The sequence below is a fragment of the Cebus imitator genome, unplaced genomic scaffold (assembly GCF_001604975.1).
Source record: "Cebus imitator isolate Cc_AM_T3 unplaced genomic scaffold, Cebus_imitator-1.0 Scaffold84, whole genome shotgun sequence".
Taxonomy (NCBI): Eukaryota; Metazoa; Chordata; class Mammalia; order Primates; family Cebidae; genus Cebus; species Cebus imitator.
Window position 1 is genome coordinate 3,353,234 of NW_016107399.1, and position 17,757 is coordinate 3,370,990.

Sequence of the window (17,757 nt, forward strand, 5' to 3'; positions counted from 1 at the left end):
AAGAATACTTAACAAATAGGCCAGCAGGATGAAATAATCCCAACATAAGAAAATTTAAAACTGTGACAGCATTTTGAAGTATTGTATAAAGGGGTGTGAAGATAAAAAAAAGACTCAGAATTTTGTATTTGGAAAGTAAATACAGTGCTTTATGCACTCAGAAAATTTTTGTAGATTTCAAACTAACCCTTTAAATAACACAGCTCGTGTTGTCCCACAAAGTTTCCATGACAAATTTATCATGCTTTGAACACCTCTAATTAATGTTGAACATAACAGAATGATGTGTTTTTCCTCCCCAAGAACCCTAGCATTTCTGTTTATTTCACAGACAGGCTGCTTCTACTGCAATGAGTTTGGATTTGCAGCCTTGTACAGCTTCCATTACGAATCCTTTAAAGTAATACTGATTTTTGTTCTTCATCTTTTCTTCCATAATTGGTGACCACTGTCATCTGAACTTCTGTTTTACTCACCTCTCAGCTGCTGGCCCCTTTTTTCCCTTGGGAATAGCATTTTTGCCCAAGTTACCCTGCATGTTTTGATCCAGAAGAATGCCCTTCATACGCTTCAACACATCCTCAGATGACAAAGCTTTCACTGTATTCATTTCCCCATGTTTGCAGAACAACTGGGACCAAATTATTTAAAGTGTTTATTACCTGGCCCCCTTTTCCTGCACAGGCAATTACTTCTCTGCAAATGGCTGCCCTGGCCAAATAACTATGTTCACAATTAGCTAATTGCAGGCTCAATGAGCCACTTGTTCCTTCAAACTTGACTATTAGAGTGTGATTAATCAAAAATGTGTCTTTTTATTCCTTTCTGATTTACAGGGTTACAGCAGATTCCAGATCTGATCTCCCTGTGTTCTTTTACAATGTCAATATAAGCCTTTTACCTTCATTTCCTACTAAATATCAGTCATATTTCCATTCGTCTATAAGTCACAAGTTACACTTTACATATTGGACCCAAAGACTTTTTTTGAATTAAGTCAATCTTCTAATAAGGCAGACCATTATTACCTTAATCCAATTTACAAAATATAATGCGGCTGGGTGAGGTGGCTCACACCTGTAATCCCAGCACTTTTGGGAAGCCAAGGTGGGCAGATCACTTGAGGACAGAAGTTTGAGATTGGCCTGGCCAACATAGCAAAACCCTGTCTCTACTAAGACGTGGTGGTACACACCTGTAGTCCCAGCTACTCAGGAGGCTGAGACATGAGAATCACTTACGCCTGAGAGGCAGAAGTTGCAGTGAGCTGAAATTGAGCCACTGCACTGGGAAACAGAGCAAGACTCTGTCTCAAAAATAAAATCAAATTAAATAATTTTTTAAAATAAAACAATAAAAACTAAAAAATATGATGCTAAGGCATCAGAACTGTTGTTTTGCCAAAGTCACACAATCATGATAAAGACTAAAACTAAAAATCATAAACAGCAACTGCCATTTTCTCCCTAGGAATTGAGTTTTTCTATAATTTTTACATAGGGTACAAATCAACCTTCAACTTCACTTACTTTTAATAGGAGGTACTCTAACATATTCCTCCAAATTGCCATCACCTGGTTTCTTGGAAGCTACAAAAGTGTAATTTCTTTTGAAAAATGATGTTGGGTATATATCCTGAACTACCTTTTTCCCTACAATTATGTAGTTTCTTTTCTTATTTCTGTATGTTCTAATTTTCTTGTTCAAACAACATTAATAGAGCACAAAATATGTGCTCAATTTTCAGTTTCATACAAAGAGGTCAGCTCCCACTGACATTCCTCCAATCCACAAAAAAGGAAAGTAGCCAAAAGTAATGAGTTTTCATTTATGAGGAAATTAATATTAATAAGGATTAGATGTATTTGCTTTGAGAATAACTTGGACACTTTTAGGTTTCAAGATATTTGCGTTCCAATTAAACACTAGTACATCTCCCAAGCAGCTGTTTTCATTGAGTATCTTTTATTACTAAACTCTCCACTTTACCACTATCTTTTCTTATGATTGTCTTAATGGAGGTAATCTAGGGGGAAAAGATTCCTGATGTCTCCAGGAGGTTCTGACACATCAGTGAATTTTTCTCTCTATGTAAGCTCTAGCTTGCTTCAAGGGCCTCTTGCATTTTCTTCAAAATTAGCATATAAAAAGACAAAGAGAAAAATCAGGGTTAAAGGTGAAACTGGAAAGGAGGGAAAAAAACTAATATAGCAGAAAAATATTCAGGACAATGATAAAAGCAGGGGAAGGGGGTGGTCATAGCTTTTAAGAAGTAAGACATAGTATGTACAACTACTGCTCATAAACAGCATATTCTAAAAGGGTGTGTGCATGAGAGATAAAGACTGTGTATGCAACCTGCTAATGCACACAGGGGACATGTGAGTAGAGGGACAGGATACAGTGCAAGCGGTCTAAGATGAAAATGTCACCTGTGGTTTTCACTTACCCAACACCAGCAGTTCCACTGAGTCCTCATTTTTGCCCTCCAGATCATCCGGGGTGGTGATAATACAGTAATAGAGTCCGCTGTCTCCCCACATGAGCTTTCCAATTTGAAGATCTGCATCTGTTATCACAAAAAGAAGGACCCAGTCCTAAAACTCTGTCCTCTGAAAGAAAAACATTGAACAATGGGGGTTGGGAGGGGAGAACCCCTCTGGAGTGTCTGCAGTATTTTCTTTCTTTATCTGGATGGTGATTGAAAGAGGTGTACTTTCCTTAAAACAAACAAACAAGACCAACAGAACCATAACAAAAACTAGCATCTCTAAGGAAAGACAATTAGAGCCTGCCGGAAACCGGTCTAGTTCTGGTCCAGTTTCAGGAGTAGGGGATGGCTTTGAACCAGGCCTGCAGAGGCCCCTGAGAGCCAGAAAAATGCTAGAATTATTCTGAACTCCTGGAAATAAGCTAACATCACAGGTGTTCTTCAAAATTCAAATAATCAAATAGGTCATATCAGACTCTTGGGAACTTTTGATGTCCAAAGCTTTAGAGAGCAAGAGAAAGGGTAGAATTGATGCAGAGCCACCTGGGGCTTGGGCCAAGCATCTACCTGGCTCTGTTATTTGTATGCATATATCCCTTCCCCCAGCAAAAAACCTGCTTTCCATTTGGGAAAGAACCCTAAAGGCTGATGTCAAGGTAGGTATAGGATGTTTGACGGAAAAAGTTTTTTCCCTACAACCCATTTCAATTCAGCTCTAAAAACAAGCTCCTGAGACTTGATGCTGGGCTCTGGAAAGACTGTTTCCAAAGTTCATCTGTATGTCTTCTCTAGATTTTACACCATCCACCATTTCCCCCCTCACCATCCCATCCCATTAAACAGTTAGAGGTAATAGGTCTAACTCTTTAACCCACCAACCCGTAATAGGTCTCTTGATGATCCCATTTCCAATAAAATCAGTCTTGAGGGTCTGAAAGGGTGAGAGGTTAGGATATCACCTTATTGACATAAGGGAAGGGAAGAATGAAACTAACCTCCCTCCCATTTCCTAGATTCAAAACAGGGGCATTATTACCATGAACAATCGTGATCTCTCTGCCCCTGTAGAAATCTCCCAGGGTGATGGCCGAGCCCTGCTTTGAAGCTACCACTCGAACAGTCCTCCTGCTGTCTAAACAATCCAGGTAGGGGTCCCACTCCAGGTTTCTCTTGCTGAGAGATTGGGCCCGGGTAGAGGACATGCCCAAGGATTCTCCCATGCGATCCTGGCAGTAGGACTTGAACTTCCACTGCACAACTGCAGGCTGATGAGAGGATGTAGAGAAGTGGCAGCGAAGCACAGTGGGCTGGAAGAGCATGGCCACCTTCTTCTTGTCGGGCACTGTGACCTGAAGGCCTTTGACCATGGCTGCAAAACAGAATAAACATGTCCAAACAGTGTCCATAGCCTGGACCTCCCCTTCTACCACATGGTCATACCTTTCCACTTCACTTCCTTAACTTGTGTCCCCTCAACCTCATCTTCACCATTACAATTAATGGCATTAATATCCATCTGGTTGCCTTGTGCAGAAATATGCCCTCTAATATGGTTTGGATTTGTGTCCCTGCCCAAATCTCATGTCAACTTGGAAAAGGGGCCTGGTGGGAGGTGATTGTATCATGGGGGCAGGTTTCCCCTGTGTTGTTCTTCTGATAGTGAGTGCGTTCTCATGAGATATGATGGTTTAAAAGTGTGTGGCACTTCCCCCTTCACTCTCTTGCTGCCATGCAAAGAAGATGCTTACTTCCCCTTCACCTTCTATCATGATTGTAAGTTTCCTGAGGCCTCCAGTCATGCTTCCTGTTAAGCCTGTGGAACTGTAAGTCAACTAAGCCTCTTTTCTTCATAAATTACTCAGTCTTGGACAGTTCTTTATGGCAGTGTGAGAGCAGACTAATACAACCTCACTCCCTATATCCAGTCAGGCATTAAGTCATGTCAACTTATCTCTTAACATCTTTAAGATGTTAAGATGTTCTTCCCTTCTCTTTAATCCCATTACCATTGCCTTTGCTTAGACCCCCTTCATTTCCTCCTTGTAACACTACAATAATCTCTTGTTTGGTCTCCCTGCCTTCATTCTGTCAACACACAGTATACTCTTCTTGCTACAGTTCAGATGATCTTTCTAAACTGATTGTTATGGCTTTCTTTCTTAAGACTTTTCACTCATCCTCCATAGCCTTCAGGATAAAACCCCAAGTCCTTGGCAAGGTATTCCGTCATCTAGTTCCTCTTACCTTCTCAGCTTCACCTCTTACCTCTTGAAGCACCTCTATTTGAGTGCCAAGCTCCAAGAATACCAAACAACTACTAAGCTTGCCCAGTGGGATATCCTGTTTCACACCTCTACATCCTTGCACATGATGTGTCCTGTTTCTGGGATGCTTTTTCCTCACTTCTTTGCTTGGGCAACTCTTTTGCATCTTTCAAAATCCAGTTCAAGGACTTCTTGTAAAGCTTTCTCTGACCAGTAAGTTTATAGCATCCTCCTTTGTGCTGTCAGTACACCCAGCATTTTCTTCTGGAATTTACTCTAACAGTCTTTCAAGTATTTCTTTTCATGCTTATCAGGCCTGTCAGACTTATTAGGTATGGAAGGCATCTTACCTTGCTGCCCTGGCTTGTGAAGCCCATAGGTACTCAACAAATATTTGATAAATAATGACAATGAAGCCAGGAAGTATCACTTCAGGAGGAAGTGACTTCCCTTCCAGCTGGTGACCCAGCAAAGGGGACAGAGATGAAGAGGAAAAGAAGTCTTTGAGAGAAATGGAGGATTTCAGATCAAATACTATAGACTAAATTCAAAAGCTTTGAAGGGTAATCAAAAGAAGGAAAAAAAGGGGGGGCCAAAAAGCAGATGAGAAGTTTAGGTGGTAAAAAGATCCAACCTGAGGCTTGGTGACCAAGAAAGAATGAGAAATTTCAGTGAATGAGAGACCAGGGGTATGTTTGAGAAGCAAAGGTCCCACATGAACTCAAATGATAAGATCTAGAAATTCCAAACAAAGGGAACATAACTTCCTCAGTTGAATGAGAGAGTCAAGAGCTTCTAACTTGATGTGAGGTTAGAAACAGAAATAGAATTATGATGAGAGGCAGAAAAAACAAATATGAAGATATGATAAAGAGGTTCTGAACTGAATCCAGGAGACTGCCAAGTCAGCTTCAAGTAGCTTGGGGCAGAGACATGCAAAAAGGACTACTTTCCATGGAGTCCTGTCCTTGATTAGTGCCAATGTTCACAATGACATCCTGCAAAGCCAACTCACTCCCACAGCTAAAGCATAAACTTATTTATGAATATGCCTCTTTACTGAAGGACTCTTGACAAGGGCAAGATACATATTTGTACTCATATCTTCTGACATCCAGACCAATGTCTCTATTCAATTAAAGGAACAATGAAAAAGTAGGTCCTAATTCCTATTGGGGAAAGGGGTTTCTGAACTCTGTAAAACCTGGGAGTGAATTCAACAGCGTATTTGAGATTTATTGAATCTCAAAGCATTTTGGACCTACCCTGTGCTCAGTAGCCACCTACAGAATAAATGAAGAAATGGATGAGCAAGAAAATGGCTATTAATATGGGAATTTCTAGGACTTTACAGAGTAAACTACTTAAATAAGTCAGAAGTCTAGGAAAACAGTGTTGGCATCAAATAGGAATGGCTTTGAATCTCATCTGGCCATGTACTAGGGATGGTTTCTTGAGCAATCTTAGACTCCTTTTCCTCATCTATAGAATGAGCATCATAATGCTTACTCTCAGTCTTGTTAACAAACGTTCTTTCATTGGGCACCTTCCCAGAGGAGACTCAGTAGAAGAGCACTGTGACCAGTAAAGAGTAGTTCTCAAATGCTAATTCTCCCTCACCTTGCTAACCTTTCCCCTCACCTCCCATCCTGAATCTTGATGACCATCCATCACCACCAGGCTTGATTACATAAAGATTGCGTATATCAGCCCCACCAAAAAGCAAGCAATTCCATCTGGAAGCTCACTGAAGAACCCTAGTTTCCGTGCTTCCCTTCACCATCCCTAAATGTTGATGTAGCTAATTCCACATCACAATTCCACACTATATCTCCCTCACTTACACAGCTGGATAGAAAAATCACTTTCTTTATAGTTTCTCCTTAAATTCTAGTGCATTAATTTTTTAACCTTATAATTATCCTTCAAATCCTTAATTACACCCCATTTTTCAGGTAATAAAAATGGGATGAGAGAGGTGAAATGACTTCAATTATCAGTGGTTGAGGCTGGATAACGACTCACAGGCACCATTCCCATACAACGCTGTGTGCTTGACCACACCACCTTTCTGCTCTGCTGCTATTTTGGCACTGAATCAAATTTCCTAGCGTTTCTTTCTTTTTTTTCCTTTCCAATTTTTGTTTTAGGTTCAAGGTGCACATGTGCAGGTCTGCTACATGGGTAAATCGTATGTTGCAGGGGTTTGGTGTACAGACAATTTCATCATGCAGGTGGGTGCTATACAAAAGTGTAGTGAGATTTATTTATTTTTTTAGAGAGAAAGTTAAGTTTTGGTTTTGTTGATTCGATGACTACCAAGAATAATCTCCTTCTAAGCTCTGTTCTCTGTTAATAAGATTAACCACTTGAGCAAGCCACTGAACTCTCTTAAATTATTAAGAGAGGTTGGTCAATGCTCAGATTCGATGACATAAACATAAACTCATGCTCCCAAGAATAAAAAATACATTCTCAGAAAAATCTCCCTTTTCGTAGCATGATACTTAAAGGCATGGATTTTGTAGTCAATCCTAAGTAAGAATCCAGGCTCTACATAACCTCAGGCAAATTACTCAACTCTGATGACTTTCAGTGTCCTCACTGGCAAAACCGGAATAATAATAACTATGTTATGGAGTTGTTTGAGGGTTAAGTGAGATTGTATCCTAAGTATTTAGAATAATACTTGGTATATAGTGAGCATTCAAAAAATGTATTTGCTAGCATTGCTATCAAGAGCAGTGTGCTAACTTCTGTGAAGCTACAAACCTAGAGCTATGCAAGCACAGAGATCAAGGTGTGAGATGCCGAATGTGTACAGGGCAAAAACTGCACAAGAGTGCTAGAATATGTCATTAGGAGTTCAACAGTGACAGTGCCTGGGTCTGCTCATCACTGCACATCACTTATGTACCTCCTGGAACTCAGAAGTAGAGAGTAACCCTGTGAGTGTGTGTGCACACATACATACACATGTATGCATGTACAGGCACAATGGGACTCCAAGGGTAGATCTGGAGAAGACAAGACTAGAATCCCAAGTAAATGTCAGTTTATTGGATCTTTGAGGACCACAGAGTGAAGTGTTAGAGATAAAAGTAAAAATGTCAATCCCTGCTTTCGCACTATAAGTTTCAAACTGTAAGATGAATGCCATCCAGTCCTCAAACTGCCCTGACCAACCTTATCAGGACCCCCATTCCCACTGGAGGGCAGGGTCTAGAATTGCTCTTCTGGCCCTAACCCTGGAACGCTGGTGAGTGCCTAGGTTTCCTATAACCACTGGGCAGCATCCCTTCCTCTCAACCTGTTTATTTGAAGACTGTTTTTCCACCTTGGTATACTGATTTGCAATCCAGTTGCTCTACTGGGTCTGAACCCTTGCCCTGAACTCTCTAGCCTGCTTGCCTGGAACCCTGACACCAGCCCCTTCTCCTGAGGGTTGGGTATTGTTTCCTATACTCTTCATGCATGACTGATCCAAATCTGAAACTGTGATGCTGCTATCCATCCAACTTAAAAAAAATACCTCTCATAGAACCCCCACAGATCAGGCTCCTCAGCGCTGGTAGCTAATTTGGGTGGGGACTAGGATTGCCAGTCCCCTGTGGGGCTGGCAATTTGATTCAGGTCTGAGATTTGACCTGGAGATACCCTCTCTCTGGCTTCTATTCCCAAGAGGTCTGCCCTGGGTGTAGGGGAGTATCCTGAGCTGGGGTCCTACCTCTTATGGGTTTTGTTTTTGTTTTTCAATTTTCCTACTTGTCAGATGCCAAAAACCAGGTACCAAGAAAAAGTACTTCTTATGCTGGAGTCTATACAGGCTAATATGAATATGTAACTATAAGTTTGAATTCCAGATAAATTAATTAAACATTTTCAGCCTCTTTGTAGTGATAAGCTGTGCATTTGGTGCAAGAAATCTTATTTACTCCCAAGGTTCCAACTACCAGTTATATCTCACACCCCCAATGCCCTTAAGCCTCATCTGCATATTTAACAAATACTTTAAACATGTCTAAACCTCTTTCATCATCTCCTCTTTTCCCACCCTAGCTCCTGCTTACAAACTCATCCTTTCTCTATCCCTCGCTCTTTTGCCAAAATACCACTTAACCTATCGCCCTAGATAGAAATCTTAGCTTTGATAATTTCCTTTCTGTCCCTGACCACATTCAGTTGATCTAAGTCTAAATATCTCTCAAATTTGATCCTTTTCTATTCCCACTGTCACTCCCTTAAATCAAGTTTCTATTCCTGCTACTAGATAATAGCTGTAAAATGCTGACTATGTGTCAAGGATTGTGCTAAGCACTCTTCATGTAGTATCCGAATGAATTCTCTCCAAATCCTATGAAGTAGGCATTATTATTACACCTGTTTTACAGATGAAGAGACTGATGCTCAGAGAATGTGTGTATCTTGCCTAACATCTCAAGGTTAGCAGGTGACAGTCACATTTGAACCCAGACTGACTGGCTCCAAAGATCTTCACCATCCTTTTACACGGTCCTCACCACCATCTGGGTTTGAGAATAGCCAACTAAATGGTCTTCCTACTTCCAACCCAATCCATTCTCCATATTTTTCTAGAATACTGTTTTTAAAACATCATCAATCATGTCAGTTCCTGCTTTAAGGCCTCCATCGATCCCCTATTCCCTCCAGGAAAAAAATGAAAAACAGTACTCTGACATGGCATATAAGGCCTTCTCCTTGATTTGGCCCCTGGCAGGCTCTAGCCATACTATTTCTCATCCTTTGACTATAATAAGTATGTTTTCCCATCCTCCTGGGCAAATATCAGGCCATGCAACTGAAGGAGTTCCTGGGAGGCAGACATAGAGAAGCACTGAGAAAGAGTCTTGCCCACTCATAAACAAGCACATGCTGGTACAATGGGAAAGCTGGGCCTCTGAGTCCAGGCACTGGTAACACCACATGGGACTTGAGTTTCAAACTCATATAAAGAAATTTACAGAGGTGCAGAAAGAACCTGTGCTTCCTCCTATAAACTAAAGCAAGTATTCTGTAAAACTAGAGAGAGGCACCTTAGGGGAGAGAGCAAAAGAGGAAAAGTGAAGCAAGGTAAAGAACTATACTGTAGAGAGTACACCTGTAAAAATTAGACCTTCTAAATTAAAAAAAAAAAAGTTTTAAGGATTCGTCACCAAAAGAAGCACTAGAAATGAAGGCCATAGGTGGTTTTCTGCTTTGAAGGGAGACAGTCATCATTCTTACACCACCAGGCTATTCTTTTAACTGTTTTGGTGCCCTGACCTTCAGGCCAACTGCTCTTGACTATCTGATTTTAATTTGATCAAAAGCATATTTTAAAACACTATGCTAAGTTCTGGTAAAACATTTAAAAAACCAGTCCCTCATCTTGAGAAATTCAATATAAACTTCATTTCTAACTATAAGGTCCCTGAGGGCAGGGGCCAAGATTTGATTGACTTTGTATCCCCAGTATACAGCAAAGGCAAAGAATATAGCTGAAGCTAAAAAATGTGGAATGAATCAATGAATGAATGGAAAATGAACCTGTGAGTCTGAGGGGCCTTTCTTAGCAGGTGGTCTCCAGTTCAGAGAATGGATTCTGGCCAATAACTAGGAAAGCTGCCTAAAGGTAGAGTGAAGAGTGACAGCTCAGAGCAGCAGCCCCCATCTCAACTAATCTCCAGGCGTAGGCACCTAGCCACCAGGCTAGGGAAGATCAGCTTCAAGTACAGACAATGTCTCGCTGCATGTGCAAAAAAAAGGTTCTGCCCGAATTCTCATGTAAAGAAAAAGATTCTATATATGATGAACTGTGTTCTTGCAAGAATAACAAACACAGACTCTAAGGCAATGCTATTCTTATTTTTAGCACTTTCATTTTTTTCAAAGCAAGTTCCTTTCCCTCACTAGTTGTAAGCTATTCCTGTCAGCATCTTTGGGATGCAGATCTATAAGCACAGCCCCATTTTAGAGAAACAAAGAATGCTGCTAAAGGTCATGGAAAATTATCATGATTAGAGACAGGCATCTTTAGAAATGTTGTATAGTGGTCACCCACCCCTTAACGCTCTGAGTACCAAAAGCAGGATTTGACCTCATAATTGCCCATTCCTCAGCATATCTTGGCCTTCAAATTCCTAAGGATTTTCTTTTGTCAGTTTGACAATATAGTTTGAGTATCCCTTATCTGAAATGCTTGGGACCCGTAGCATTTCAGATTTCAGATGTTTTTGGATTTTGGAGTATTTGCATATACATGAAGAGATATTTTGGGGATGGAACCCAAATATAAACACAAAATTCATTTATGTTTCATGTATCTTTATACACATAGTCTGAGAGTAATTTTATTTAATATTTTTAATAATTTTGTATATGAAACAAAATTTGTGTACATTGAACAATCAGAAAGCAAATGTATCAGATGTAGAAATTTCCACTTTTGGCATTATGTAGGCACTCATAAAGTTTCAGATTTTGGATTTCAAATTTTCAGATTACCAATGCCCAACCTGTACAAATCTTTCTTTGCCCGCTTTCAAGTTAGGTATTCGTTAACAAATTCATCTTTTGTTTTTACAGTTTTAACATCTTGTCCCAATTTCCTAAGATACTTTTTAGGAACAACTAACGGGCAGGTTTTTTAAGTGTAGGAGATGAATTGGGGGATGAGTAAACATCTCTTCTGGGTTTGGTCATAATTCAGAGAAGCAAAGAAAGCTTGTTCAGCCCTTAATAGCACTGTAAGGATGAGAATAAAACATTTTGGGAAATATTTAAAGACAAGGCTAAAAGTATAAAGACAAAGAAAGTGCAGCTTGAATCTTTTTTTCTTCTTGAAATAGGAACTATTCATCGCCTTGATAAACTTGTGTTTAAAAAAACCTAAAAAACTAAAATAAAAAGGCTTTACCAAGAATAGTAGACATTGCTTTGGAATCTGCCTATTTTCTGAGCCTCATTCTCCAGCTTTCCCATTGATTCTGTGAGTTAATTACCTTCTTTCCAATAAAATCCTTTCCTGCTTAATTTGGCCAGAATCAGTTTCTTTTGTTTGCTACCATGGTATACCTGATTGCTCAATCTACTTTAGGGTTAGGGTAACCAGATGTACGATCTTGAAATTTTAAAAAACATGATAGTGTTCTTGTATGTTTTCCCCTCAAGAGTCTCAAAAGCAGCAATATGTCACTCTTTTCCAAAGAGCCATGGTAAATACCAGTGCTGCCACTGCCCAAGTGGATTTTTGCTCATGGCATAGTTATTAGTTGCTGCCAATAACTCTGGTGTTTGTTTACACAAAGCTTGCCATTCATCAAGCATATTTTCTCTGTGTCCAAGTGTGCCATCCTTTCTTGTTCTCTGCCACCACTGTGTAGGTAAAAGCTAAAAACATTTTCTTTCTGTCTCATTTGCCTCATCTTCTACAGATCTGAAATTAGTTCATGGGAGATGTCTAGCTGGCTTAAATGCTGTTCCAATGGGAGAAAGCAGTGCTAAAAGAAGTCAGTCTTTACCCTGCAATGTGGAGGTACTTTAAAAACTGTCTTGGTTTCCAAGTGGGTCAGACTTCTGGGATGGAACAGCCAGTTAGACAGGAAAAAAATCCTCTAACAAAGCTGTTATCAGCCTTTACCAGCTTGTTTTCTGTACCTCCTGTCTAGATCTCTTTCCTAACCTCCAGAATCAAATATACAACTTCACTCTCCATCAGGATGTTATGTAAGCACCTCAAACTTATCCATCTGTAGATGGAGACACTAACCATCTCCTTCTTCCTTTTAGTGATAGAAATTCCCAGGTTTAGTTTGGCCAGCCAAGTAGTATATATTTCCTAGTCTCTCTTTTAGCTAAGTGTGGCCATGTGACTAGGTTCAGGACAAAGATATGTTAGGAGAAGTGATGTGTACAACGTCTGGGCCACCTCTCTCCAAACAAGTGGCTTGCCCTGGATCTCTGCTTTCCTTGCCCCTTCCACTGAGACATGGCTATGAGCAGTCTCGGAAGCTGCATGTTGGAAATGGTAGACTTACCCTCAGAGATTCGGGCTGTTACAGGAGAAAGAAATATACTCTTTTGTGTGGGTTACAATATTTTAGGATCTCTTAGTTATAACAGCTTAGGCTATACTTTAAATGGAAAATAAGGAAGGTAGGAAGGCAGAAAGGAAGGGAGGAAGGGAGGGAGGGAAAACTTCATCTTTCCTTAACATATTTCTTCTGGCTGGGTGTGGTGCCTCATGCCTATAATCCCAGAACTTTGGGAAGCTGAGGCAGTCAGACTGCTTGAGGCCAGGAATTCGAGACCAGCCTGGCCAACATGGCAAAACCCTGTCTCTACTAAAAATACAAAAATTAGCCAGGCATGGTGATGTGTGTCTGTAGTGTCAGCTTCTTGGGAAGCTGAGGTACGAAAACTGCTTGACCCAGGACGCAGAGGCTGCAATGAGCTGAGATCGTGCAGTCACTGTACTCCAGCTTGGGCGACAGAGTGAGACTATCTCCAAAACAAAACACATTTCTCCTCTTGTGTCAGTTCGTGTTGATGAATGGCATCTCCAGCAGTCCCCAGCCAGAAACCTGGAGGCACTTTGACACTCCCTCCCCTTCAACCTCCACATTCATCCAAGCCAGTCCTACTTCCTCCATCTCTGGTCACTCTGTCCACTTCTCCCCTCCTCACTGTACCATGCAAGTTGAGGATCTCGCCATGTCTTGCCATGCTTTCTGCAAATGTTCCCTAGTTGACTTCTGCTACAAGTCTTGTCCACGTCTAATCCACTCTCCACACTGAGGTCCACATAATATTTCTAAAATGCACATCTGATTGTGCCACTCTCTTGCTTTGATTCTTAAAAGACTCCTTCTAGCCTTCAGGAGCACAAAAGCTCCTTTCAGATGGGGCCACTCCCTTCCATTCTTTCTACAGTACTAAAGACTCTAACCATACCAAAGTATTTGAGTTTTCAGAAAACATCATGCTGTCCCTTGATTCCTGGCATTTGCACATGCTGTTTCCATTGAAGATTCCCCTTTCCCCATCCCACTCTTCTCTTGCCAACTCCTATTCATCCTTGAGGACTTGCTCAGCTATCACTGCCTCTAACACTTCTTCCTGCTCTTACTGTAGTCACAATACCCCAAAGAATCACATCACTTCCCCTGAGAATTTCTTATTTAGCCATCTACCTCCCCAACTAACAACAAGCTCCCTCTGCTACATGATAAGTACTCCATACATGTGTTGAATAATTTAACCCAGTTGATAGATTATATTATTTATTCCCAATGATTTGTTTCCTCTCCATCCTTGCATTTGTCCCTGTAGGCGGAGTATACTTACCACCCCACAGACTATAAACTCGACCACATGACTTGCTTTGGTCAATGGATTGTAAGCAGATGTACCACAGATATGGCCAAGCAGAAGCTTTGAAGACATTTGTATGGTTTAGCTCTGCCCTTGCCCTGACCCTCTTGAGCATTTGCCCTCCACTGTGAGAACAAAATGCTCAGATAGTGGCTGCTCCTTCATCCTGGGTCTTGGAGTAAGAAGACAATTGGAATTGAGCCAAATCCACCAAACCTAGCCAATCCATAGCTACCCACAGCTGACTGCAGCTCTCATATAATATGAGCAAGAACTAAGTGTATGCTGTGAGCTACTGAGATTTGGGGGCTGCTTGTTCCTGCATCAAAATACTGGCAAATACATCTAGTTTGGGCTCACAATAAGTATTGAGGGCCTACTGTGTCCCAAATATTGTGCTAGAAGTTTTACACAATTTCATTTTAATTATCACAACAACCCTATAGGGTAGGTTAGCTTTCCATTTTAAAGCCAAAAAAAAAAAAAAAAGAAAAAATCCTAAGCTGGCATTCAAATCCAGGTTAGCTGGAGCCTCCCCACCCTCCCCACACTGCCTCCTGGTGATCCAAGGGCACGGAAAGGGTGATGATAGTGATGAGACAGAGTGTCAGATGAATGTGAGGGCCTTACTTCTAATTCAGCACCACTTTCAGCCTGTAGAACTTTCAGGTTCTACACGCTGAAGGAGAACAGAGAAAGCAGCAGGTTTTTCTGAGTTCTTCCTTGTTCCTTGGCCTGTAAAGAACGCTAATCATCCAAAACACCTTCTTTCATTTTCAGAGAGCCAAAAACTATCTTGAAGACTGAGACTTTAAGCATGCATATGCTGTAGCTACATCCTGTGTGGCTCCTGAGAGCACAGCAGCAGCCCCTAGTACCAGATGGACTCTGATGTGCCATCAGTTTCTACTCTGTCACTGGGGCACATCCTCTGCTCTCGTGTGCCTCGCTGGAGTACTCTTCATTCACTCCTTTCCCACTGGATCTGAGGATTTCATTATGAAAAGCTAACTGTCATTCTTTCTCGCTTTTCTATGAACTCCACGCTTTTCTATGAACTCTCAATGTCCAATACCCCGTAATAGACACCATATATGTTCACCTAAATCAGAAGTTATAGTTTGATCTACCTTAACCAGAAAAGAATGTTTTCCTGAATTCTTCAGGTACTTAAAACAACCAACTCATATTAAGGCAGTGACATTATTTCTTATTCTTTTAACCAGTATGATATCATGGGCTTGGACAAATCATTTATTTCTTCTGAGCCTTGGTCTTCTTAAGTATATGTAGGTAATACCAGCCTTATTTACTTAGCAAGATCAAATGGGATGATGTATATGAAAGACATTTAACACATAGAAAAGCATCACAGCATTTAAATAAGCGAGAACAACAACAACAACAACAACATCACACATTTCTTTATACTCCTGACTGGGAAAAAGAAGGCAAAGGAGTTAAAATAGTTGGAAGGGGTGAAGAGGTGAAAGAGTCCTAGAGCAAAAATTTGGGACTAGAAGGGACATTCTAGGCCCAGGTAGGTTGGAGTAGGATTCATCCTATGTGGTCCAAAGTACTTGACTCACATTACCACTTCTCAATATGAGCACATTTAATTGTTCAGAATGGAACCTATCCTATCCAGCAAGTACTGGATTCTACACCATTTGTTCTTCTGAAAATTCTAGCAAGAGCTCTTCCTTTTAGCTGGTGTTTTTCATTCTAATCATTAATGGTCTGGGAAAGTATGAAAAAAAGAAACTGGGTCTCCCTGTTGGCTCCTCCTGTGTGAATTATAAAAGGAATAGCGTACCTGTCACTCTAGCTTTCATTTGCAACTTATCAAATTTTAAGGGGGAAAATTTCAGAACCCTAGAATCTTAGAGATGAAGTAACTTGCTCAATATTTAACACTAAGATCCAAACCCATGGTTATATAGTGATCTATGGAGGAGCTAGAATTAGAACCCAAACCCCAGCTCCCAGGTCAAGGCTCTTTCCACTAACCGTGTCCTGGTACTAATACTACTCACACTGAACTAAGCACTAGGTACTTGCACTAAGACTACTCGTACTGATACTCAAGTCCATATAAACTAGCCACCCAGAAGACTCATGTGTAAAATGTAAAGAGTGAGGAGGATACTGAAACAACTTCCCTCTCCTAGTCCAGAGAGAAGCATCCAGGCTTGGGGATGATGCAGAGTTGGGAGAGCTGTGCTAAAATGATGAAAGAAGATGAATGAGGTAAGTTCCATAGAGAAAAGTAGAACAGAGGAGGAAGAGAAATTGGAAGCTATGCAGGACAGGAAAGGAGATAACGAAAGTTGAGGTGTCAGCAGTCTCTAAAAGCGATTCTTCTTTCTCCAGGGCTAATAACATTTTAACTCTCTAAATCCAAGCCTATTCTTCACAGTCACCAGGTGTCTACCTGAACATGAAGCCAGACCAAGTAATGATCACTCCCTGATACCTCCCTTCCCACTGCAGGCTGGGCTGGGGCTGCTTCAAGGCACTCCATCGTGCAGATCTTTATCACTGCTTTGGCACAATGCTACTCCATAACTGGTGTCTCTACCACCAGACTGAGTGCCTTAAAGGCAAGAGCTGTGACTTCCTCGTCTTATTAACCCCAGCACAATGTCTGGGACATAGGAGCAACTCACTCACTGACGATTCATGAACAAATGTCTTTACTCAGCTATCACCTTTTCTGGGAATTTGTTTCAGAGCTGCTGCACCACTCCTGGTTTGGATTGTGCGTGCTTCCGCCATGCTCTCACAGCACAGGTGTGGCTCTCATCAAAGGACCTTTAACCTCCCTAACAAAATGACTGGAAAACTTGGTTTTTGGTTTTTGTTTTGAGACAGGGTCTCACTCTGTCACCCACGCTGGAGTACAGTGGCACAGTCTCAGCTCACTGCAGCCTCTATTTCCTGGGCTCAAGCAGTCCTCCCACTCAGTTCTCGCCCTGGTAGCTGGGACTCCCCCTGGGTAGCTGGGACTACAGGCACAAGCCACCGTTCCTGGTTAATTTTTTTTTGTATTTTTTGTAGAGATGAGGTTTCACCATGTTTCCCAGGCTGGTTTTAAACTCCTGGGCTCAAGAGGTCCACCTGCTTCAGCTTCCCAAAGTGCTGGGTTCACAGGCATGAACAACTGCACCTGGCTGAAAACTTATTTGAATCACTGACTAGATTGACAACACTTTGAGGACAAGAACGATGTCTTTTAGTGCCTTATTCTCAGCACTTATTATAATACTTAGAAATCACAAGAATTTAATCTGTGCTTGTAGAATAGACAAATAAATGAAACCAAAATAGATGCTAATCCAGGGCCGGGCATGGTGGCTCACACCTGTAATCCCAGTACTTTGGAAGGCCAAAGTGGGCATATCACCTGGGGTTGGGAGTTTGAGACCCACTTAGCCAACATGGTAACCCCAATCTCTACTAAAAATACAAAAATTAGCCGGTGTAGTGGCGCATGCCTGTAATCCCAGCTACTTGGGAGGCTGAGACACAAGGATTGCTCGAACCCAAAAGGCAGAGGTTGCAGTGAGCTGAGATAGTGCCACTGCACTCTGGCCTGGGTGATAGAGCGAGACTCTGTCTCAAAAAAAG

At 41.2% G+C, this 17,757-nt stretch overlaps 1 protein-coding gene across 5 annotated transcripts in view; it reads right to left on the reverse strand.

Moving 5' to 3' along the window:
* ILDR2 (immunoglobulin like domain containing receptor 2) overlaps positions 1–17,757 on the reverse strand; it is a 60,090-nt gene that overhangs the window by 39,194 nt on the left and 3,139 nt on the right. For all 5 annotated transcript variants that reach the window (XM_017534070.2, XM_037740487.1, XM_037740486.1 and 2 more), the window contains exons 2-3: positions 3,528–3,860; positions 2,450–2,569 (exon numbers count right to left, since the gene is read on the reverse strand). In XM_017534070.2, the coding sequence (XP_017389559.1) occupies positions 2,450–2,569; positions 3,528–3,860 (453 nt within the window). The remainder of the gene's footprint in view (positions 1–2,449; positions 2,570–3,527; positions 3,861–17,757) is intronic.